General features: G+C 40.8%; 1 protein-coding gene across 1 annotated transcript; it reads left to right on the top strand.

Moving 5' to 3' along the window:
* Positions 1 to 25,620, top strand: ABHD12B (abhydrolase domain containing 12B). The gene is made up of 13 exons (XM_037501836.2): positions 1 to 62; positions 6,422 to 6,549; positions 7,511 to 7,613; positions 9,808 to 9,927; positions 13,155 to 13,185; positions 15,843 to 15,888; positions 15,995 to 16,124; positions 16,512 to 16,549; positions 17,879 to 17,958; positions 22,988 to 23,070; positions 24,153 to 24,231; positions 25,216 to 25,334; positions 25,445 to 25,620. The coding sequence occupies exons 1-13, from the start codon at positions 1 to 3 to the stop codon at positions 25,470 to 25,472; spliced, it is 1,047 nt and encodes a 348-aa protein (XP_037357733.1). The 3' UTR covers positions 25,473 to 25,620.
* The last annotated feature ends 195 nt before the right edge of the window (positions 25,621 to 25,815 follow it).

Here is a 25,815-nt window from a genome sequence, read left to right on the forward strand (position 1 = left end):
ATGGAGGCGGACACAGAGGACTACGCGGCCGAGTGGTGGGACATGGTGCAGAGGAACCTGCGGTGAGTGCTCTGCGCAGGACGGCAACCGGGCTAACCCACCCCCACCCCCTCCAGGTTGTGCGCGGGAGGGCACAGCAGGAGATCTGTGATCAGACCCGCTCGGTAGCCCCAGGGCTCTTCCGACAGCTTTATCCTACCTGCGTGTTTTGATTTTCAGGCACTTAAATCCCTTTGGAACTGAAATAGATATTCCAGAGAGATGGTTCAGGTTCCTGTAGAATTCTGCCCTGCCCATTTTACTAACATGTAGGACACGTTAAAAAATGCCAAGAATGGTGACAATAACAATGTCTGTTGCACTCTTGGATGATCTGAGGTTAGGGCCTATCTGTGTGGATGGAAAAGAATCTGAGCCAGTTACCTGAATGTGAACTCTCTGGCATGCCCATAAAGAACTCACCTCCTGAAAGATGCATATAGGTCATTGAAACCATACCTAGCATTGCCTGTGCCATATTCACTCCTATTTCATTTTATTTTTAATTGAAATGACATTCCATTATATCACTATGTAAGTTTATGGTGTACATCTTTGAGAATCAATATGTGTATATTACATTAAGTTCACTGCTGAAAGTTCAAATCTGTGGGTCACTAGTGTCCTTTTTCCTGACTTCCCTTTCCAATAACCACTAATGTTCATATAGTTCAAAAGTTTTATTTTTATTTTGTTTATCTTTTAGTCCTCTATACCACACATGAGTGAAATGATACTGTGTCTGTCTGTCTTATTTCACTAAGCATAATCCCCTTGAGGTCCATCCATATTGTTGCAAATGGAGGGATTTCATGTTTTCTTTCTTTAATATAAAGCTGAAGAGTATTCCATTGTGTGCATATGCCACATCTTTATCCCGGCACTTGCTTGTTCCCAGTTCTTGTGCCAAATTCTTATATTGTTTAAATCTGAAATGTCTGTGTTAGTGGGTTTTGTATTTTCTTCCTCCCATTAATCCTTAGCTGAAACAGTAATGTTAAACTACCTGAATCAGCCAGCAAAGCATTGTCAGTCTTTGTGGCATTGAAGCCAGGAATTGGTTGGAAACCCTGAATACAGGAAACTCAATTATCTTGTTTAGTTTTGTTAGTGTGGGAAGGTATTGGCATTTTTAAAAATTTTTTTTTAAAAGATTTATTTTTATTTATTTATACAAGCACTGGGTATAGTCAGAAGCACAGGAGGGTGAGAGAATTCACCAGAGCCAGAGCGGGGAGCAGAGCAGGCAGAAGGACCGAAGTACACTGCTGAGGGGAGCAGCGGGCGGCAGGAGAGGTCTGCGCACAATGTGGGACCCTCCTCCCGGTGGCCGGTGGCCGGGGAGCAGGTGGGAATCGAATCAGTGCTGCAGAGGTTGCAGCAACTTCGCAACCCAACACTCAACCGCTGCGCCACCGGGGAGGCCCAGTATTGGCATTTTTTTAAAACCTGCTTTCTATCCATTTGTTTTAATTTTTGCTGATTACAGAATATTCAGGAATCATATATAGACATAGGAGACTTCACTTCAGAATGTCTGAGTGATGAAGACAAACTCTGATTTCCCTTCTGAGCTTTCATTAGCTCAGGGCAGGGGGCAGAGAGTAGCCCTACTCCCCTCCTCACTGCAGACCCACAGGCCCTTCCATGCTGTGTCTGAACACCTGTCACAATACCCCGATGGACAGCACTTTTCAAACTTCACATTCCCAGCCCTTACATCCCTGGGTTATGGTGGCTCTCAGAAAGCTGGTATTTATTGCCTTTCTCTTTTTTGTTTTCTGTAAAGTTGATGGCTGATTATTTAACATTTATTTGGCAGTAAGAACATTTATTAAGGGGAGAATCCAAGATGCAGTTCACTCTCTTAGAGAACAACCTATTTTTTTTTCGATAATGGATAGGAAGATGGGGAGTTGGGAACCCCCTATTACTTACCTTACTAATTGGTGAGAGATGCTCTTAAGAGATGCTTTCTGAAAGAATAGAACACCAGTGCATCACTTTATCGGAGCAGAAAATAACTGATGCAATTTAGAACATGCTAAGGCAGAGGCACAGACATATATGCAGCTTCCTGATTCCATTTGTTTCTTGGAAGCATGCTAGTTATTGTACGTGGAACTGCAACTGATTGTGGCACTAGATCTATTGTAATATGTTGTGTGACTCTAGGAGCACACTTAATTATGTAATATTTTCAGGGATTATTTTTATTGCTGTGAGGAGCTTATTTTACAAAAATTTAATTTTTAAAATTTATTTTACCAAAGTTTAATCAGATGTAGCTGCTGTGTAAGGTGGAAGGGCCCAAGACAGTAAACCTCCACTTGCAATGGGGGTTTTCTTTGATATGAAAAATTGAAAATGTGGGGCCTCCCCGGTGGCGCAGTGGTTGAGCACTGGGTTGCGAAGCTGCCCGCGGCCTCTGCAGCGCCGGTTCGATCCCCAGCTGCTCCCCGGCCACCGGAGGAGGGTCCCACATGGCACGCAGACCTCTCCTGCCGCCCACTGCTCCCCTCAGCAGTGTACTTCAGTCCTTCTGCCTGCTTTGCTCTCTGCTCTGGCTCTGGTGAATTCTCTCACCCTCCCACGCTTCTGACTGTACCCAGTGCTTGTATAAAACAAACAAACAAACAAACAAATAAATAAATAAAACATGCCTCTATTAAAAAAAAAAAAATTGAAAATGTGCTTAGGAAAGATGCCGGGGGAAGCCCAAGGGCTGTTTTCTCCTTTTTTTTCTCCCGCTGTCACCCCAAGACTTTACAATTCTAAATAGTGCTTTAAAAACTCCCACAAGTGAGTTGATAAATTTGTTCATTTTCCCATAGTGTTGGTCATCTGCTCTCTCTTGGGCTCTGGTCTAGGCCCTGAGCAAACAGTGATAAATAAAAACAGGCAAAAATACTGGAAATTAATAGGGTTAATTTCTTACTGTACTACTAATTAAAAAAAAATGAAACCCTTCTCCCCTAAAGCTACCAATAAGGATTACTACCTTCTCCCTTATGAAAGATATACATGTTTCCTTCAATTCCCAATTTGCTGCTCAGCAAATATTTTTGGAGATCAATCCTGTCTTAGAGAGATTGGAATGTGATAGAAGCATTATATGCCATGGCCTCGTGGTTCTTAGAAAGACAGGACTGATAGTGGGAAAACAATCAAAGAGCAATTAAAGCTCAAACTGAGGCCCTGTTTAGAAAGACAGGACTGATAGTGGGAAAACAATCAAAGAGCAATTAAAGCTCAAACTGAGGCCCTGTTTATAATTAGTGGGAGGGGTGGAAAGATAAAAAAGGTCACTGTGTCTAGGGAGACTGATCACGCAAAGACATGAGTGGGTGTGCAGGAAGAGGACGATTTGGCTGGGAGGAGAGAAGGCAGGAGAACCCGGATGGAACTTGGTGCTTGGTGATCAGTGCATACAGGACGAATAAATAGACACATAGGGTAGGTGTGCAGCAACATGTCTTAATATTTGAAACAGTTGTCTTGCCAAATGTTGGTAGAGTTGGACTTCCCAAAACTGCTACTTCCATAAAAAAAGCATGGATGATTCACCCTGCAGCAGCCCAGGCTTCAGCCAGTTTCACCAATGAGGATCATCCAGTGAGGTTCGGTGGCCCCTGTGGGATGCTGTCCCCTTGCAGCCAGGCCTGATCAAAGGACAAGCAAAAGAACACCGAGGCTTCAAGGTGGCTGTTTGATGTGTCTGGCCGTTACTGCCGGTAGGGCTAAAACTGCATCCTCTGCTCAAATAAGGTCTATTAGCTGCTGGGGGCTTTTGATCCCCTACTGATCTAGGGGAAGTTAATTGACAGCCCCCTAGTTAAAAGAAGCCACTGTGCCTCACTGATGCTCTGAGGGGTCTGGTCACCCTGGTCTATTCCTACATTGCTTCTCTCTGAAGGGCCTTGAGCTATTTGAGAGAAAGGTCCTGTATAAATTATTCTTTAAAAACAGAAGCATATTTCCCTCCTCTGCCTCTGCTTCCCAAGCACCCTGCTACCTTCAAAAGATAACTTAGTGGGAGACTAACAGGCAGGGTAGCGTGAGTTCAGAGAGGTAGAAGAAAGCAAGCAGGAGCCAGCCAGTTGGAAGGAAGCAAAAAGAATTCAGATTGTGTTCCTTTCTGCCCATTTGGCTCAAAGTGATTTCTCTGAGTTTTAAATTCCTATCTCTAAAAGCAGATGTCCTCTCCTTCCTACCACCTTTATGAAGGCGATATTTAAAGTATTAGGAAACCACCATTTTCCTTTCCTTTTTGCACATGTCCTGAGTGGACAGTTGCCTATGTCTGATCTGTTGGAAGAACTGTCCTCACGGTCCATGCAGCCTCCGCTCCTTGCAGAACTCCTGGAAATGCATCAGAGACTCATTATATTCTCCCTTCTCATCTCTTCCAAACATATCTAAGCACTGTGGTTTACTAACATTTGAGGGAGAACTAAATTTTGTAGAGGTCTTTCTTTGATGTCTTTAGTGCCAGAGGTTTCCTGCGAATACAGGAGCAGGAAGGGAGAGAGGAAGGGAACCTGGGCGAAGGGGGGTTGGAGGGCGGGGTGGGAGAAGGGGAACCTAAAACAACTTCCTCTAAGAGTGAATTTTGCCAGAGCCCAGCCTTGTTCCTGGGGCTCAGTTTTGCATGCCTGGGGGCGTGTAGACCCCACCAGCTCTGTGACAGCTGATGGAAGCTCACCTTGAACTCTGGGGTCAGACAGACCTGGGGACACATGGCTCTGCCATTCACTGTGTGACCTTGGGCAGGTCCCTTAACGTCTCAGTCTCCTCTTTACAAAGTTTAGGTAATAATAGTTATCATCTAAAATGCTTGTGATCTAGCAGAGAATCAGGGAAGTGGAACCAGCATATCAAGGATGCTTTCCGGCCCCTCCCCGTCTCCATGATTTGGTGACACTGAGCAGTCTTCACGTTGACCACTCACAGCAGGGAAAGGGATTTATTTAATGCATGATGTGGATGAAAACCCGAAGCAGGAGGTGGTGATACGGACCTAGTGGACCCCTCATTTTGTTATAGGACAGGAAGAGGGGCAGCCCAAACCCCGCAAACCTGCCTATTCTAAATGGGTTCTGCCATCCGCCGCATCAACACAAAACATATGACGCTTTAATGGGAAGGAACTTTAATAAAAACTAGGAAACAATACAGGAAAGGCAAAGAGTCTAGTTTCTAAATGAAGCACCCAAAGTTACCCATCCCCTCGTGGGTAAAACTCCATCCATATGGGGTCGGCCCAGAGCAAGGCCCCAAAGCCTGCCACAAGTCTAAAACATCTTCCAGTGGGGACCCACAGAAAAAGGTCACAAACAACTGGACAAGCCCGGAAGGAAAAGAGCAAAATCAACATCAAGATAAAAGCTGCCATGGTCACCTCCCCACGGGTCTCACCCACATCTGTGTCACCCCGTCCACGACCAAAAGACAAGCGCAGCTTCTTCACGTGTCTCTAGGCTCCATGTGCCTCCTCCAGGTCTCCTGGCTCCATCCTGCTTCCTTCCTCCGTCTCTTCTGCAGCTTCTCCTCTTCCTGCTCAGCTCCACCCTCCCTTGGGTGGGGCAGGGAACCTCCCCCTTTCCTGGGGACCACCCTGTTACAATTTCTCAAAGGTAGAAGACATTCAAGGAAGGGGACATCCTGAATGATGCAGCTAGAGACAGAGGTGGCATTAGTGATCCTGGTGGACAAAACACAACTTCTCTGTTGAGGCTTCCACGTTGGGAATTTGAGTCACAGGAAGAGTAACAGAGCAAAGAAGATGTGCAACATCTTTGGTGTGCTGTGACCTAACCAGGTCCCTGTGCTGCTGTAGCCCACTCCCAGAGCCTCCCCTGCTCCCACCTTGCTTCTCGGTTCCCTCTGCTCAAGAGTGTCAGAACAGAAGTGAGGGAGTCTTCTCTTACTGACTTATTTCTTCCTAAGACCCAGCCAGAATAGTGAAGATTCCTTACTACTTTAATAACAGCATGTAGAGAACCAAATTGTGACATGATTAAAAATAGTGGTGACTATTAAACTTCTGAATCCTGTTTCTGATGACTTGGGGATCCAACTCTGGCTTTCTGTGGGGCTACATGAAGGGATCAAGCCTGGTGTATCCACGTCCTTTCCTGTCATGCCTGGTCTCAGCAGCTGGTGGTTGGGCCTGCCCAGGGCTTTCCTCACCTGGCTCTCCCAGAGTGCCCAGTCCTGAGCTGTCCTAATTACACACTGTTCTGTAAAGATTTTGCTTACAAACCAAGTTACCTGTGTTCTCTGGTGTTAGTCTCTCAAATTTGATTTGAGGAAAAAAAACAAACCAAGACAAAACTTGGACTCATTTTGATTCTCTTGTTTGCTTCACAATGTCTTGCAGATCCTTTCCACAGTCCTGTTCAACACTCAGAAGAAAAATTGCCACTCTGTACAACAGCTTTACTAGTAAATCACTAAAAGAACACATTTTCCCTCCTCTGATGAACATGCTAGTTTTTGTAGATTTTTGTAAGTATTTCTCTTTTTTGATTTTACTTATACATGCATACATACATGCACACATGCATACATATATATATTCCATATATATATATATATATATATATATATATATATATGTTTTTTCCCCTATAAGGGATTGATTGCCCCTATAGCTGTGACATAGTGGAAAAGTCAGTTATGGAATTGTGGCTAGAGCTGAATGGTCTGAAAATTATTTAATATAGCCTTTGGGGTCTAGCACGAATTCTTGCTAACTGTTGGGGATAAGCAGAAAAACATGGTGTGTAGGTGGTGTTTCAATTCAGGTCAGTCTTCCTATCAGCTGTTAAAATGAATACCATACTGCTTACTGCAGTCCCTGCTATTTCCCTTGCTCATCTTACCTACTGAGAGAGAGAGAGAGAAACAGAGAGACGAAAGAAGAGGAGAGGACGTATTTTCCCAAGTTTTTTCCTACGTGTTTTTTTCTGTGTTAGTGCAACACACAGCACACGGTAACGCTCTCGCCTGCTTGTCTCCAGATGTATGTTGCTTGTCTCTAGATGTATGTTGCTTGCCCCTGGACAATGCATGGCTTTTGGCTAATTGTGGGAAAAGTCACGCTTGAATAAAGTAGCAGAATATGCATTACTTTCTTCTAGTTCTTCTGACCTTTTGAGGGGAATGATCTCTCTGCCTTTGGCTGGAGACAAGGATAAGGATTGAGTAAACTCTATTTGAGCCACCACATTGAGCCTGTTTTAAAATCTAGCTATATATATTTTTTTGATGGGGGAGGGGACACAATTGTCTTCTGTGGGCTTGTCCTATTAATAGTTTACAAAATAAAAATATTCGGCTAGGATTTGAGCATAGTAGCTTGCCACTTAGAAACATGATAATTCCGAGGCTAATGTGCTTTTTTTCCATTGTGATTAAAAGACCTGTAATTTGATTCTGGGAGTTGATAATGATTTCTACTTTCTAGTCAAAGCACCATTTCTTGTGGATTTAAAGAGACCGGAGTCAACAATGCCTCACACAGTGAACTTCTACATCAGATGTGAACCGAAGGTGATTTTGGGAATCTGGTGAGTGCCATGGTTGGATGCTGGGTTGCTTGCTGGGTGTGGCTCTCACATTCCACAGTTGGCAAGTGTGAGTGGAGCTGCTGCTTGCCTGTGGACATCTTGGTATTCCTCGGAAGTCCTTGAAGCTGTTCCACACCCCCCTTCCCTTGATGCTGAGTTCTGATCTGTTTGATTTTGCTTTACAGGAATTCTTTAGAGTGTATAGTCTTTTAGGTGCTGGCTTGTGCTTTGGGTTTTTCACCAGGTCTGCAGTCCTGGTCCTGTCCCCTCTCATGTCGTTTTCCACACCCTTTCCCAGCCTCCTCCAGACCCACCGACCTCCTTGCAAACCAAGCCACACCCTCACAGTGTGTGCTCTGTCGGCAACATTTCTATCTTGCTTCCTCTGTTTCCTTTTTGCCTAACTCACTGCCTACTCGTCTTTTGGTCTCAGGGATGCTTTTCCTCATCCCCATTTTAGGCATATGCTCTGGTGGCCAACTGTGCTCACTCTTTACAGTGTTGATTCCCACCATAATTAAACATGCAATTGTTTAGTTAATATTTGCTATCTTTAAAACATTATAGCTTCTACAGGTGAGAGATTTTGTTGGTGGGTTTTTATAGCTTAGTACAGTGCTTGGCATGTAGCTCAGATGAAATCATGAGCATTCTTGCTATGCTAACCTCAATATTTTCTTCTGTTTGGTTTTACTTTCCTGTTCTTGGTTGTCAGGTTTCCAGTGCCTCTGTTTTATATTTTATCTCTTTGAGTTTATTTGTTTATTTTTTATTTTTTTTTATTTTTAAGATTTTATTTATTTGTTTGTTTGTTTGTTTATACAAGCACTGGGTACAGTCAGAAGCGCAGGAGGGTGAGAGAATCCACCAGAGTCAGAGCGGGGAGCAGGGCAGGCAGAAGGACCGAAGGACACTGCTGAGGGGAGCAGCGGGCAGCAGGAGAGGTCTGCGCGCCATGCGGGACCCTCCTCCGGTGGCCGGGGAGCAGCCAGGGATCGAACCGGCACTGCAGAGGCTGCGGGCAGCTTCACAACCCAGCGCTCAACCACTGCGCCACCGGGGAAGCCCTGTTTGTTTATTTTTAAGATTTATTTATTTGTGTAGAAGAACTGGGGTAAGGGCCAGAGGTGCAGGGTGGGGGTGAGAGGATTCACCAGACTAGGGAGCAGAACAGGTGGATTTACTGAAATATGCTGCTGAGGGAAGTAGTGGATGAGACAGGAGAGGTGGAGAGGTGTGCTGTGCCATGTTTGGGGCTGGGGCTGGAATTTGAAAATGTTTTTTTCTTTGCTTTTGCTTCATTGGTCCTTCCTTTTGTGAGTTAACTTTGCTCATTACCAGCTTCTCTAGCTACCTGTCTTCTCAGTTCAAAAGCCCTGGGGTTTGGTGTTAGACTTTCTGTTTCGAATGACTGAGAAGGCTGAAGATTTCCATCATGGGGTCAGTGCCCAAGTCCCTTTGTGACATGTCATACGGCAGCATTTATTTTCTCAGGGTTCATTCATTGCTTTCCTAAGGTAGTAGAACTGGAGCTCAGACAGGTGTTTAAAAACTCAGGGTCTCACATGGTTTTTTGGGTGAAATAGTGGAGTTCCATGCTAACAGTCTTTTCTCCTGTTCAAACTGGCTTCCCATTAAAAATTTTCCCACTTGTCCCTTCATTCAAATCAGTAGCAGGTGGAAACTATCATCTTTTTGCATGTTTCCACCCAATGGACTGCACCTAAGAATGGCAGTCTTGGAAGATGAATGGGTATGGGAGTTAGAAAAATTAAAACAGTAAGTGGTTAAAAGGGGCTTGTCCCTGTGCCTAGGAGAGACAGGTTAGGGCATAGTAGTTTTCATTAAAAGGCATTTGAGGTATTATATTTTCATTTTTACCAGGTGTTTATATTACTCAGATAAAAAATATAAATATAGACTTTTATAGAAATATATTTATATACTTATGTATTAATAAAATATTAAAATATAAAACACATGATATAACATTATGTATAATAAATATATCAAAGTGTTATCTATAATGTAATATATATATTAATAAGTATATAATAAAAATTATAAAACAATTTATTACACCTAAAATATGTACATATACATATTTCTGACTGACAGAGGAACATTGAGGACCTTGGCAAGGATAGAGAATTCTCTTTGTATATGTTTGTTAAAATCTATCTTTGTTCTTTAGGCACACAGTTCCCAGCTGCCGGGAGGAAGATGCTAAGGGGAAGGACCGTTGCTGGTATGAAGCAGCCCTATGTGATGGCAACCCAATTATTGTGTATCTTCACGGCAGTGCTGAACACAGGTCAGTACCTTTGCTTGTGCTTTTTTATTTTAGAGAGCATATTTCAGCTCTGTGAGGGATGCCTGTAAGCATGCCTCTACTTTTTTTAAATTAAATTTTAGGGTGTTTGCCTCCAGGTTTCTCTTTAAAAATCCATATATTCTAGATAGATCCTATATATTCTCTAGATCTATATGGATCCTTAACTGAGAGGGAGACTGACTTTCAAAATAGCCATTATATTTAATTATTGCTCAATGTTTTAAGCAAATGGAACAATTTACTCTTCAATAAACTCCTTCTACACCAAAAATAACTAAGTAAATACTTACTGTACACACACTCAAATAGGGGCATCAAAAACTGATTTCAAAAAAGGCAGTGGTTGCTCTGGACCATCAGAGGGTCTGAAAAGAGGGCTAGAATCCAAGAATGTTTGGAGAGCGGATGGGCATGAGGTGGGGAAAAAGAGCAATTTCCACATCATTGGTCCTTTCACAGAACGATGTGGAGATTCATTTAGTATCAATCCTATTAATCAGAAATGAAGTCTCCGTAAGGGAGAGAGAACCTGGAATTCTGACTATAGGTACTGGGGACTGGCTGACTAAATCCTGTCCGGCCACACTGGGGCCTTAGCCCCAATCTTGCTTGGTAACAGAATGCCTCCGGACAGCCGTGTCCTTTGATATGTTGCCAGGGCTGTCAGTGGCCTGTGTAATTGCAGTGGGTGGGGTGGGTGATGATTATCAATTGTGACTGTGACACTTCAGTATGGGGGAGGGCCATGTGCCTCAGAGACTCACAGACTTCATCTGTCTCTGGAAGAACACTTTAAACTAAGCGCCCAGCTCTGGAGTCTGCCCCTTGGCTCCCTCACCTGTCTCTTTTTCTCACTGTCTTTTTCTGTCAGATGATGATGGCTTCTTTCAGACTTGCATTAGCTCAAGGGGCTTCCTGAGGTGTCCATTTTAGAATCTCATGGACAGATTTTTTGTGAAATTCAACATTTTTCAACACTGTTCTGATTGTGCTAACCTTCGACATGGTGCTAGAATGTTCTTATTAAAAGGACCAGTGCATTTGTGTTTGCCTCTCTGTGTGAATCTGTATATGCCCTCAGCTTATGCTAGATTTATGGCTCTTGATTGGTTCCAGCTTGCTTCTATCCCCTGCCCAGAAGTCTCAGCTTCCTCTCAGCAGTACTAAGCAAAAAGGACACCAAATTGGAGTTATAGGAACTTTGATAAAACCATTGGTTTTATACTAGGGATTCACAGAAACCCTAGGGTGTACAAGAACCTCCCCTCCCTAAAATTATACATAACATTTGAAGCATGGATCATTTTTTCTGGGAAGTGGGTCTATAGCTTTAACCATATGTTCAGAGTGTTCCATTGTTATAGAGCAACCCCGATATTAAACGGGTACCTGGCTGTGGGTCCTCACCCGCGCGCTTTAAAGGGACTTATGAATACTCTACTACAGACACACGCAAAAGGGTTAATAAAAGGTTTATTTACAAGAGAAAAAGAAATAAGGAAAATGTACAACTCAGGGAGAAAATACGGAAATAAAGTCTTTAATGCGTCCTACCCGATCCGACGACCTGGAAACCCAAAGTCACTCTCAGAGCTGGCCGGACACTGCGAGCTGGCCGAGAGCCCAAAAATGGAGAGCCCCCAAAGCCCACGTGTCTGCCTTTTGTATCCACCTGGCTGCTTAACCCCACCCTCAGGTCCCAGCCACCTTCCCTTTGGTGGTGATGGGATTTGGAGTTCCCAGTGTCTTTGGCTTTGGCCTGGGGTGGGGGTGGAGTCCACAAAGCCTATATGGAATTTGCTTTGGGACATCCTTTTCCCCCTAACACCATGACCCACTAAAGTTTAAGAAACTTAACTCCAAAACAAAATTCAAATGATTTTTAAAGAATTCTCTGCCCTTTGAAACTTCTTTTTCTCTCTAATTAATGTGGCTACAATAGAGAGCAGACAATATCATTATTTTGGGAAAACATGTTTCTTGTATCTTCAAGGCTGTGAGTTTTTCACTTCGTCTTGCTGTTAACAGCAGGGTGGACAGAATACAGGCAGAACTTGCTTTGGTGAATTGACTGTGTCATCCCTTGTTCTGAAAAACCATGCTCTGAAACTGAATTTCCTTTAGCTTCTAAAATTTTTCTTATCAATAAGTTTTACTGTGTAGAAGTGAAAGGAGATGGGTTGCCAGTGATACCGGAATTGTCAGGCCTAGTCTCCCAGCCAGGAACAGATCCTAGGCTGCAGGAGCAATGCTGAGCCCCAGCCGCTAGACCCCCCACGGGTTGGTGTCTCACGAAGCCGCAGCAGGAACTTCGCAGAAGCTCAGGCAAGCAAGCAAGAAGAGGCAGATTGGTTTATAGAAAGAAAAAGTTTATTGAGGAGAAAAAGAGCAGAAATAAAGTGGGACTCCCAGGCCAGGGAACCAGGCCTGGGAGGGGCAAGGAAGCCAAAGTGGAGTCGTGTCTCAGGGAATATATACCTTCTTTCCCTCATTATTCTAAAGCTCCACCAGTCTCTTTGTGATTGGTTAGTTCTCGTCTGTCTCACTTAATTTGCTACTGAGTGGGGATCTTCACATTCCTTATCTAACAGCTTTCTCTTTCCCCATTTGTTGCATCTTTATCTTTATGGCCCAGTTCTGGATGGGCATCCCTGCATTGAAGTTAAACAGCTGCCCTTCTAATGTGTCCATAAATTAAACCACTCTCCATTTCTCCAATCTCCGCCTCCCTTTACCACCTGAAGGAAACCAGGACCAGCATTAACAATGTTGTCCTCGGTCCTGAGATGTTTGTTTTTCCTAGTGGAATGGGTTACTTTCCCTTGGTTGTCCTTATCTCTGAAGTCTCCCTAAATTCTTCAGAGGTCCCCTCCTGCACTGTCCCTGAAACTGCCTAATTTCTAGCTTGCCCTGTGTCTCACCAGTAATTCATCGAATGCTTAGGTTGAGAAGCACTATCGATCTACCTGGGTGTCTGGCACTTGTTGGGAGGAACACAGTAGCGGCAATGGTGGCCCACACACCACTCACCCCAGCTGACGCCGAAAAATAAAATGAAACTTCCTTTTTCCTAGTTATTTATTTCTCTACTTAAAAAAGAAAGGTGTGAGATTGGATCCCAGCAGCATGCTAATGGTTTTTATTGAACTTAAATATAATTGCTAATTCTTGTGTTCTCTCTCTCTTTCTTTTAACCTTCTCTACAGGGCAGCTCCTCACAGACTTAAGCTAGTAAAGGTATGTTTGAAGAGACCTCAAGGCTCCAGTTTTATAAGTCCCTGCCTATTCTGTCTTGGGCTAGAGCGGTAAGGTCCCATAGGCCCTCTGCTTGGTTATCTGCTGACAGCTCTTCAAGGCAGACTGTGGTATCTGTGGGCCAGAGTCACAGGTCAACTTCCTTTCCTGCATTGACCTTGGGAGAGGAGGTGTGAACATCCCTGAGGCCCAAAATACTTCCATGAATTTATTAGTTTTGTAGCCAAATGAGGACACTTTTATTTGCTTTCCCTGGGGGCAGGAGGGTGGGATCAGAGTGTATTCAATGCAAAACACTCCTACAGAACAGTGTTTTTTTTTTTTTTTTTTTTTTTGTGGTGCTTTAAAAACTCATTCAGGCTCTGGCTTCAGCCCCATACGAGGTCTGGCAGAGTGGGATGATGGCAACACCTTGCTCTCCTCACTCACCTGTTAGATGATTACAGTTTGTTGGGGCAGCCCCTGAATTTCCTAGTGTGACTCAGCTGGTTGGGCAAGCCCTCTGTTTATCTTCTCCCACATTCCATTTAAGTAACCTCTGCTGCAGGTGACTGGGCTGCTTTTTCAATTACTGATCACAGGACTTACCTTTCCTTCCACATGCAGCTCCCACTTCAGAGCTCTTTTCTGATTTGACATTACTAGTGGAGTCCAGAGTCCTGCCCCACCCAGTACTCGCAGTCAGTCTTCAGCTTCCCTCCCCCATTCAGATAGGAAGCTCCTCTCTGGTTTCTTCCTCTCCCTTCCACTGCTGCCTTCTCAGAGCCTGCTCTTGAGAAGCAGTGGTGAGATGCATGCAGTCTTACCTGGGATGATGATGTCTATTAATTTTTAGGTTTGCTTTCCAAACAGCACCTATTCTTTGTACTTCCTATATGGGATGGTGGCAAAGCTGATGTCCATGAGAATGTATATATATATAAATATAACCCCCTCCCATTCTTGATAAAGAATGTTCGTTTGTCTCCTATGTGTGCAGAAAGTGGAAGAGTTGTAGGTGTAGGTATGAAGAGTAGCCAGATAATGTGGTGGTTGGGATGGGTGGAAAGGTATGATAGGACTTCTTCGCCCAGGTAGGTTCTAGATACCAAATGCCACAGTCATCTTTTCCCAGAATCCTTAGTCATTGGTTTTCTCCTTTGGATAAGTGATTTCTTTTAAAAAACACACTTTTATTGTTACAATTTTCATCTTTCTTCCTCCTCTTCTTTCTCATTCATTCATTAATCACTTCAATCACCAACAGCTTTTTCATTTATTTGTATTCTTACCTAGTCTTTATCTCTAAAGTTTTCATAGTAATATGATTATATATATCTATATATAATTTTATCTTCTACTCTTTGAAGTACTATTTCATAATCATTTTTCCATAGTTACCACAGTTACTAACTTTTAGGCCAACTTTACCTTTTATCTGTAGACTATTGTTTATTGACCAAACTATTCCCCTGCTGTCAGATAGATGTTTCCTCACATCTCCTCCCCAATTAATTTTAAATAGTATTACTAAAGAAAACTAAGTATTGGAAAATTTTCCTAAAATAAATCCTAGGAGTAGGATCTGTTGCTCTTGTTCTTGAATTGTATTGTCATGGTGGACCTTTGATTTACAGTACTATGAATAGCCCATGAAGCAGTTCCCTGGAAGCTTTATTGCCCTGTGTCTTGGACAACTTTTTTGAAGATAAAGTAGTTTAAATAGACATAAAAAAGTTTAGTTCCTCATTGTTAGTTAATTTTGTATCTAAAAGTTCCACATGTGTTTCACCCACTCACATCTACACTTTAGTAATGGAAGCACAGTGCTTAGACATAAGCAGACCCAGGTGTTAATTTCTAACCATTTATGTGACCCTGAACAAGTTACTAAAACTTTCCAGGTCTCACAGTTTCTTCAGATGTAAAATTAGAGTAATACCTACTTGTAAGAACTGTTGTGAGGATTAAATAGTGCCTGCATAGTAAATTTTGGTCCCCTTTTCTCTGTCTACTCTTGTAGACAGAGTGAATTTCATTTAATATTATATTAACTATGTAAATTTAATATATTTAGTGGAATGTTTTCATATTTTTTCCTCATTTATATACTCACGGCTTGGTAATGGTCTTATATATAATTGGGTCATTATTTTTGATTGATATTAACTCTTTTCTATTCACTTTTAACAAAAACATCTTTCCATTTTTGCCCCTGCAACTCTGCAAAGAATTCTTATTATCAAGAGACTTGAATAGATGTCTTAAAAAGACATTTACTATGTAATCAGATACAATAATAGGCCATCTTATGTAATTCTCCAGCAGCCTTGAAGGTAGCTTTTACTGTTTCTCACTTTTCAGAATATATTTACATATTTAAATGTTAAGTACTGCACCCAAGGTCACAAAGATGCTAAGAGGCAGTGCCACGTGTGACCCTGGCTGTTTGGCCCTGCTATGCTCTCTGATTTCCATTTTTCCCATTCAGTCTGGTCTCCTCAAGTTTGAAATCAGACACCAGACTTCAAAATTATATCTTTTCTCTAAATCATCACCACTAGGATTATGGATATGGTGAAGATGAGTGGAAATTTTTAAACCACCTTTTCTACTTATATCTTTTCATTCAAGTGATAACAGCTCCTTTTGTCATGTAGGTGCTGAGTGCTGGTGGTTTTCATGTCTTGTCTGTTGACTACAGAGGTATGTGGTAGGAACAGTGAGCAAAGATTTTTCGAGAAGCAGGAAGCTTTTGATGACCCCTCATTGTGGAGGTAGTGACAGTGTGCTCGCTTTTCCTTGCTGCCAGGGTTTGGCGACTCTACAGGTAGACCCACAGAGGAGGGACTGACTACAGATGCTATCTGTGTCTATGAGTGGACCAAGGCAAGAAGTGGTACCACACCCGTGTGTCTCTGGGGCCACTCTCTGGGTACAGGGTAAGTGGGGTCAGTAGGGGTGATGGGTGCTTGTGGTTTTGTGGATCATCAAAGGCAGCAGGAAGCAGTGGAAGGAGTGCTCAGCTAGGAGACAGGGACTCATCTCTAGTCTCTTTCACATCCCACATTTGGCTTGAGAACTCGCCATCTTTGTGCCTGCCTGAAGCCCATTCTAGAACACTCCTTGAGAGTTTTAAAGAAAAGGATTTTTAATTTAGGGCCAATGTAGCCCCTTGAAATCCTATGCAAAATTTTGTGTCTGTGCACTTTGTGACCAGAGAAGCTAGTGATTCTATCAGATGCTTTTTCTGGCCGTTGCATATTGTATTATATACTTGACTGTTCAGTCACTGCTTCACATGTGTACTAATCTTCATTGCTTTACAGAGTTGCAACAAATGCTGCCAGAGTACTAGAAGAGAAAGGTACTATATGATGCTTACATGGTAAAATTTCTTGGCTGGAGGCGAGAAAAGAAAAAGTGACACTTTGAACACTGAAATACCTAAAGCACCCCAACTTCAGACAGCTTTTGATAGTGTGACAAACTTTTTCTCTCTAATATAAAACAATAGCTACTTTTTAATGTTTGAAATTGAAAATAAATACTAAAGGGTTAAAATTATCTTTGAATGAATCCTTATTGTGAAATGCTTTTGTGAGAGTTGGCCTGTTTCTAGTTCACCATGACTCCCAATGCATTGTCCTTTCAGGTGACAACACAAAACCTGAGAAATTTACTGCTTTTTCAGAGTATAAGCTCTAAGTTGTTTCCTTTTGGTCCTGTGAGAATGCTGAAAGTTCTGTTTTGTCTAACAGTAAGCCTTGCAGCCACACTGTTGCTTTCAAAGTTTTAGTGACTTTGAAGAGAAGGGTGACTGGAAATCTCTTGGCTGATTTGTTTTGGTATTAACTCTATGAAGCCTCACTGATTTAGTAGCTCTCAGATGCTTTCAAACAGGTACATGCACACATACATGGGCACAAATATATCCTTCCAACACACATTTTCTATTTGTTCTCAATGGGATTGTGGGTTAAAAACTAGCCAGCTCCTGGCACATTCTTAACAGAAGGCCTGAAGAACCCTATCCCTTCCTGTAGTACTTTGCTTTCTTAAATTATCCATGTCATGAAAATCTGATTGCATTTTGGAAGGTAGTGGTCTTTAACTATCATGTGAATAGGATCTCTTGGGTGGCGGAAGCTTGTTGAAAATGCACATTCTCGGGCCTCCCCGGTGGCGCAGCGGTTGAGCGCTGGGTTGCGAAGCTGCCCGCGGCATCTGAGGCGCCGGTTCGATCCCCGGCTGCTCCCCGGCCACTGGAGGAGGGTCCCACATGGCGCGCAGACCTCTCCTGCCGCCCGCTGCTCCCCTCAGCAGTGTACTTCGGTCCCTCTGCCTGCTCTGCTCTCCACTCTGACTCTGGTGAATTCTCTCACCCTCCCGCGCTTCTGACTGTACCCAGTGCATGTATAAACAAAACAAACAAATAAAATAAATAAATAAATAAAACATGCCTCTATTAAAAAAAAAAAAAAAAAAAAAAAGAAAATGCACATTCTCAACCCTCCACCTCCTGAAATTCAGACACTCTGACTCATTATGTCTGGTGTGGCGTCCAGGAATTTGCATTATTAATAAACATCGTAAATGATTTTGATGCAGATAATTCATGTACAAAGCCTTGAGGATCCCTTATCTAGGGATGGTGATATTTAAATATTATAAGGGGATTATTTTTATTTTCAAGGATTCCCAGTGGATGCTATTGTCTTGGAAGCTCCGTTTACCAACATGTGGGTTGAAACTATCAATTATCCTTTATTAAAGGTGAGTCTGTGATCCACCTTCAAAAGATGTCAGTGTATAAGCTCATGACATATGTGTTTATTAACCATATTCTTTTTCTTAGTTAGTGTTGTTTCTAAATTATCCTAATCTGAGATTAACTTGAAATAGGTTGACAGTTGCTATTCAATGGGGATACAAGGACTTTTGGATTTGTTAGTCTTTTTATTTTCTTCTAATAGATTGAGTGGTCTATTAAGAGCCAAAGCCTTTTATCCCCATTCACTGTACCTCTTATCTTTTACAATTTTGTAATACACCAGACTTAGGTTTAATTATTACAATTATTCCTTTTTAAAGTAAAGTAAACATACCTCTTATACATCATTTTTAGTTCTATGAATGTCAGCCATACAACTTTCATACATTTTCATGATTTTATGTTAAGAAAGTCTCTAGAGAATTCAAGGATGCTGCCAAATGATTTTACCCAATTCCAGAGAAAAGACAAATTTTTTCCAAGAAGTTAAAGAATAGGGACAAGATATAGTTTTAAAAGTGTTGTATAGATTATCTTAATGTGATAGTCAGACCTCCACATAAATATTGGCATTTTTTTTGCATGAGAGAGATGGAAATTTTTATTTATTTACATAGAGATAGATGTGGAATTCTCAAAGGGAGCTAAATGGTCCAAATTTTTAAATTGTCGTTTAATGTTGGAAGATATCTTAGGGGTATTAATTTAATTCAACAGTCTACTCTGCAATCTTTTGTACAATAAGTCATCATAGAACTTTTTGGAATTTGCTAAACTATTTCAGGGAAAGGTAGGTCATTACTCCCTGGGACAACTAGTTCACAGAATCATATAATCTTAAAAATGCCTGTATTATCTAAGCTCCAACTCAATATAGGAATCCCCTTAAACATCTAAGATACCAAATGCTGAGTAATTTAAGATTTAGTAAGTGAAATACTTTTAATTGGTTCCAGACAATTGAATATTTATTTAAATTAATCATTAATGGAATACTTTTTGCATAACATTAAACATTTATATTATTCTAGTAAATTACTAATAAATTCACTAACTTGTAGGTATGTAAGATGAATGACTTGCAAATATCTCCTCCCACTCAGTAGGTTACCTTTTCATTTAGATAATGGTTGCTTTTGTTGAGCAGAAACATTTTTAGATTGATGTTTATTTTATTCTAGTTGTTTATTTTTGCTTTTGTTTCCCTTGTCTTTGGAGTCAAATCCCCGTAAGGTCAGTGTTAAGGAACTTACCACCTATGTATTTTATGATTTTAAGTCTTACATCTAAATATTTAACCTATTTTGAATGCATTTTTATGTACACAGTAAAGCAGTGGTCTAGTTTCATTTGTTTGCATGTTGCTGTCCAGTTACCCTAACAATTGATGAAACTTTATTTTCTCTATTGTTCTTAGCACCTTTGTATAAATTAGTTCTCCATATATGTGTGGGTTTATTTCTGGGCTCTTAATTCTGGTCCATTGATCTGTGTGTCTGTTTATTCCATTCCATGCTCTTTTGATTACTATAGTTTTGTAATATAGTTTGAAGTCAGGGGACAGCGAACCTTTGTTTTTAATAGTTTGCATTATGTATCCCTTGACTTTCAACTGTTTTGAATTCTTACATTTAATGTATGTCTCTTGTAAACAGCATATAGTTGGAATTTGATTTTTCCCCCTTGTATGACAAAGTTTGTTAATCTTAGTAGTCTGTTTGCATCTAATGTAATCATGATATATTTAGGTTTCAGTCTGCTCTCTTACTGTGTTCTTTTCCATTTGTGCCATATGTTCTGTGTTCTTTCGCTTCTATTTTCTTTCTTTTTCTGTCTTGGCAGCTGTGTTTCAAGGAGAAATTTGGTGTTAAATATCAATTTCATCTGTCAGAAAACCTTAGTTTAATAGTCACTTTGATGGTCTGGAAGTGTAACAGTCCTATAAAATGGCCATGGCTCTGGTGTCATAGTTTGTGAGTTTGATTCAAGGCATTCACTTAACAGCTGTGGAATCTTGCATTAATTGGTTTAAAGACTCAACTGCCTCATCTGTAAAATGGTGTAATAGTCTATTCAAGATAATGGTGACAATTAAATAGGTAATATATGAAAAGCATGTACTATATTGCTTGGTATAGAGTAAGCATTCAATGGCCATGAACTACTTTTATTATCAGTGGAGTGCCAGAACCCTGAGCAGATGTCAATAATAAGAATGTGTAGATGACATGAGACATGAAAATGTAGTAAAAGCATGGGTCCTTCCCCCAAGAAGATTCCTGTCTAGTTGGGAAGATAAAAAACTAATGGGGGATATAAATTAATGACAGGGATTTCCACTTATCACTTTGGAATCAAATGAATCAATTTTTGTACCCAGAACAGGAAGGTAACATGATGTAGTGGAAAAAGAGCATGGGCTATGGAACCAAACATATTTGGGTTCAAATGTGACTTCTGCCCACTAGCTGATTATGACCTAGTTGAGTTACTTTCCTTCTCTGAGTTTTCCAATTTTTTATTGCATACTGCATTCAGTTGTTATGGTGACTACATTAAGTAACATAATCTGACACAGTTGCTAGTGGGTCCTCAACAAATATGTTTCCTTTCCCCACTCTTTTTATTACAAAGTATAAAGTAAGTGTTAGGGCAGGATCCAGCAGAATAATTTCAGGTAAGGGGAATTCTGGAAAGAGAGGTCTTACCTGCAGTTCTGGTCAATGAAGACACACATTGATAGACTCCAAGCTCCTATCTTGAAGGTGAAGGAAAGCAGTTAGGAAATAAAGAGGAGGCGAGAATGTGAACAAGGTCCCTGTTTGCCACTGGGTCATTATTGTTATAAAATATCTGAGTCATTAGGGCTTCCATATAATGTCTTTTGATACCCAGCTTCAAATACTACCACTCTGTGAGTTTGGCATCTTTTCCTCAGTTAGAGCTGAAGGAAATGGAGACTTAGTGCTTTGCCCAATCACCACACACATTATAAGAAGAGAAAATGGGATTCAGTCCTGTGTCTTCTAACTCTAGGCTGGCAGCTTGGAGGTGAGCAGCCTTCACAATGAAAGATTGTGGCCAGATGTGGATGGGCTTGTGGCCAAGCTAGGAGTATTTTTATTTTTTTAAGTAAATAGTGTGGCATTCCCAAAGTTTTGTAATAGCCGGTTTCATATAATTGCTATTTTAAGAATATTTGGAGTTATTTAGAATTGAGAGATGTCAGGGAGACCAATTAGGAGCCCACTGCTACATCTGGGCTGGAGGGGATGGTATGACCTCTCGGTCTCCAGGGCATCCCTGGCTGTTGAGGCATGAGGAGTAATGGGACTGGATTGACTGGAGCCTACCTTCTTTATACTCCTTCAGAATTTGAAATGAATTGCTGAAGGGCTTCTCTTATTGACTTTTCCTCAGTGGAATCCTAATTTCAAGGATGGTGAAGTCAGAAGACAAAAAAAGAAGGCAAAACAAAAAGTCATGCCCTTAGGTGGGCAAGAGGGGGGTAGGTGAAGAAAAGAAGATCTCCAGTATACTGACCGTACCTGAATGCAGATCATTTGCTCTGAGACCAGGCAGAAAATATCAGGCAGAAAAACATAAGAAACAGTTTCTTGGAATCAGCATGCCTAAGCCAAAATGGTGAAGCAGAGTTTGTTTTTGTGTATTTATTGCTTCTGTATCCATTCCCCCCACTAAATTACCTACACTATATCAAATTTCCCTCAATGATATGACTTGCTTTTTAAAATCAGGAAAACATTTTTTTAAAGCTCATTATATTTAGAAAGTTACTGTTCTTCATATTACTGCAGATCATATTGGGAGACAGATGACCTAGCTCTGGGCAATAATCACTAACCCTTATTTCTCCACATTCATTAAGGAGTGATAAACTTAATTTTTCTCTTTCTCAAACTATGAAATACTATGAAGTTAGTATTTACTGGCTTACCTCAGCTTACCTCTTCTATACCTGTTTCCTTCCCTGGCAAAATCATTGCACTTCTACCTTTTCTCAGGCACAACGGAGAAGTATATGCAATACTTTGCTGGTCTTCCTCTTGGCATATTTATCCCAAGGAATAAAATCTGAATGAAATTCAGTCATGTTCAGATGAAAATGACATATAATAGCTTAAAGTGTACTCCAGGGATATTTGCAAAATAGATTCGTTCCATGTTTAGTAAATATCTAGTCTCTTTTGGATATCAGGAATGTTTCCGGGTTCTATGATTATTATAGAGAATAAGAAAGTTGTGGTTCAGCCTCCTATGAAGTTTATATCCTTGCTGGAGTGGCAGATACAAGACAGAAGCTGAATAAGCTGACTTTTCATAGTATGTTCTTAGAGCAGAAGGCACAGGGCCTGATGGTAACCTGGAACAGGGTGAGAGACAGGAGGTAAAACTGTATGGAGCCAGCATTTCCTTTAATTTGCCATTAAAGCAAATTCAGTATGCTTAGAATGAAAATCGTTGTATTTGGAATCCTGTGGTCATTGTTAAATCCTAAATGCCTTTTAAAACATTATGATATTATATCAAATCATATTCAACAGAATTTACAATGTTCAAATTCTATAAAATCAACAAACTGAGTCTTGGATAATTTCATTAGTATTTTTGACTAATCAGAATTTTTGGTTCCTCAACTAAAGAGTTAATTATGTTCACTAGAGAAGCAATGTTAATATTATTCATATCATTGTTCTTTACAAGTATGAATAGAATTAGTGGTATTATTTGCATTTTAAAGAAAGATAGGAAGTTAGAACAACAAAATGTTGACAGTGATTGTCTATGGATGATGGAATAATGTGTGGTTTGTTTCTTCTTTTTTCCTTCCTGTATTTTCCAAATTCCCTACAATGACATGAATTACTTTAAAATTATAAGTTTTATTTTTAAAAAAGTTTATTTAGAAAGTCACTCCTCTTTATATTACCACAATTCAGAGTGGGAAACTATAACAAAATGACACATTTATAGGCTAAGTTTTAATTTTTTTTCCTTTGTGAAAAATAGATTTACCGGAAACTTCCAGGATTTTTACGCACAATTAAGGATGCCCTGAAAGAAGACAAAATAGTCTTCCCTAATGATGAAAAGTAAGATAATGATGAAATGATACTCAGTATTACTATGTCTGGAGGATGTGGTGGTTAACTATCACTTGGATGGGGAGGTGAGCAGCAAATAGCATTCTTAGATGGGCTCTAGCATTTGGAGTAAGGTATCTAAGAATTTTCAGTATTTTCTTCATGTCTAATTTGATAACTTCAGCAATTCAATAATTTGTCTGAAGTCACAAAGGGAGTTGTAGATTTAGTACCTTTTAAAGTTCCTCTATGGGCTAGCTGACATTTCTTGGGGATCCCTGACTTCTCGACCTTATTCCCCTTGTAGTTAGGTCTACTAATCGGACTGCAATTCCAATGAACGGAATTTGGCAAATTAGCCTCTTACAGTTGGAGAATCTTAAGAATGCTCCCCAAATAGGCTGTTACAGCTTTTTTCCCCTATTTCAACACAGTGGACGGTTCTAACAATCTCAGTAGTAGTGGTGTCACTGTGTTAGGGATGAATGGGTGTCAGAAGTCGTGGGGGAGGGAAATATTGTTTCAGAAAGTTCTGAGAGTGGGAACAAATCATTCTTCATGCCACATAGGCTTTTTAAATGACCAAACTAGCAGGTTGACCAGGAAGCTAATCAAATGTGTTAATTGTATGTCCCTTATGAACATTGATTGGAAAAGTAAACACATTGCTATAAAGTGTTATTTTTGGTTCCATGGTAATTCTTGTTATTTTTGGATTATGAATTATTTTGTGTTCTTTTGTAGTTTTAATGGAAATAGTCAGATTGAGAAATAAGGTGGAAAAAGATGAAATTCTAATTTTGTACAAATTCAGTTTCAATGTTTTCCTTCATTATTTGAAAATATCATGTAGAAGTAAATTAAGGTAAATGCCTAATTAAATTGTATGAGTAAACAGAAGAGAGGGAAACCTGTCTGCACAAAAAAAATGTTACTACATGAAGTTTATTATAGATGAAGTTGTTCCTGAGAGGGAAGGACATAGAATTCTTGTATTTTGGGCAAACCTCAAGTTTTGTTAAAATTTTAAAATAGGAGCAATCCCAATGTGTAATTCTTGAACTGAACACCTTTCCTCCATTTGTCCTTAGTGTTAAATTCTTGTCTTCTCCCCTTCTCATCCTACACTGTGAGGACGATAAGACAGTGCCTTTGGAGTTTGGAAAACAGGTAAGCTAAGAGCTTATTGCTGGCAGAAATATACTCTATGCATTTCACCTTTTTCTCACCCAGTCAAACTTTAATGAGTATCTAAAAGAGAGCCTCTGACATTATAGCAGATTCTCCATTTCCCTAAATAGCCTGGTGTAAAAGCATCAATGTCCTATGCTACTTAGCTAAGAGGAGGGTTGTGGGGTGCCTGGCTCCTTGTCTAGGGCTGTTCATTGGAATTGGAGTTGGATTAGACTGCTATAGGAACTTCCATGTTCTATACTAGCTCTGTAAATAGGGACACAGATGCTTTTCTTTTCTTTTTTTTTTCCTAATGAGTTATTTATTTATTTATTTATTTATACAAGCACTGGGTACAGTCAGAAGCGCGGGAAGGTGAGAGAATTCACCAGAGCCAGAGTGGGGAGCAGAGCAGGCAGAAGGACCGAAGTACACTGCTGAGGGGAGTAGCGGGTGTGGCAGGAGAGGTCTGCGCACCAGGTGGGACCCTCGCCAGTGGCAGGGGATCGAAATGGCGCTGCAGAGGCTGCGGGCAGCTTCGCAGCCCAGTGCTCAACCACTGCACCACCAGGGGAGGCCCACAGATGCTTTTCTTTTAAATGAGTAGAGTGGATCTACAGCAATTCCGCTGTAGATCCCCTTGCACCAAGGTATGGGCAGGGGAGGGACAAGATTCTATCAGTTCCATATTAGTTGTGCAGCATTGGATTCTTTTATTGTTGAGGCTCCCAAATGGGGATGTGCTGCCTCAACAATTTATTTTCTAGAGCTATTTTTACAACTTACTTTCCATTTACTTTGTTCATCCCATTGCTACATTCATTGGATAGGGAAATCTTTAGGTCTGCATGTTCCATGTTCAGTACATCTTTGACTTACTGAGATTAACTCCCTAAGTTGGTTGTGGACTCTTGGAAAATTTGAAAAACAATGACTTTCATTGTCAGTCTTTTTGAGCCTCTGTCTTTCTGTCCCTTCCAGGTCTATGAAATTGCATATAATGCATATAGGAACAAAGAGAGAGTCAAGATGGTGATCTTTCCTCCTGGCTTCCAACACAATTTTCTTTGTAAAAGCCCCGCACTGTTACCAGCTGTGAGGTAAGAGTTGCTTTGCTAAATGTGATGATCTTTTCTGTAAGGGCAATTAGGGCTGCTCTGACTTATTTAGACCATAAGAATGTGATCTGATTGAGATCCTTTTTCTGCAGAGATTTCCTGAGCAAGCAGTGGGCCTGAGGTCTGAGAGCAGTGGAACTCTTCATTGAAGATTTGGTCCAAATCCACCTGTGATATGTATTTTTAATGTAAAATTGCAGGTGAATGAGCTGAAGTCATTGACATTTCTACAAGTCATTTGCCATTTAAGTAAAGGAAAGGATGGATGCTGGGCATTATGAAATGTTTTCATTTAACTTATCATAGTCTACTTTGTGGACTGTGTGGAAATCTCACTGTGGAGAAGCAGAATTTGGTAAAATTTGGAATCCAAAATGTGTAGTTACCAAGCATCCTGGGGATATTTGTGAATAGGCTGGTCTATGGTTTGGACTTAGACAACAACACAAGAAAGTGCTCCATG

Source organism: Talpa occidentalis, unplaced genomic scaffold, assembly GCF_014898055.3.
Source record: "Talpa occidentalis isolate TD23 unplaced genomic scaffold, MPIMG_talOcc4v2.1 talOcc4.11, whole genome shotgun sequence".
Lineage (NCBI taxonomy): Eukaryota > Metazoa > Chordata > Mammalia > Eulipotyphla > Talpidae > Talpa > Talpa occidentalis.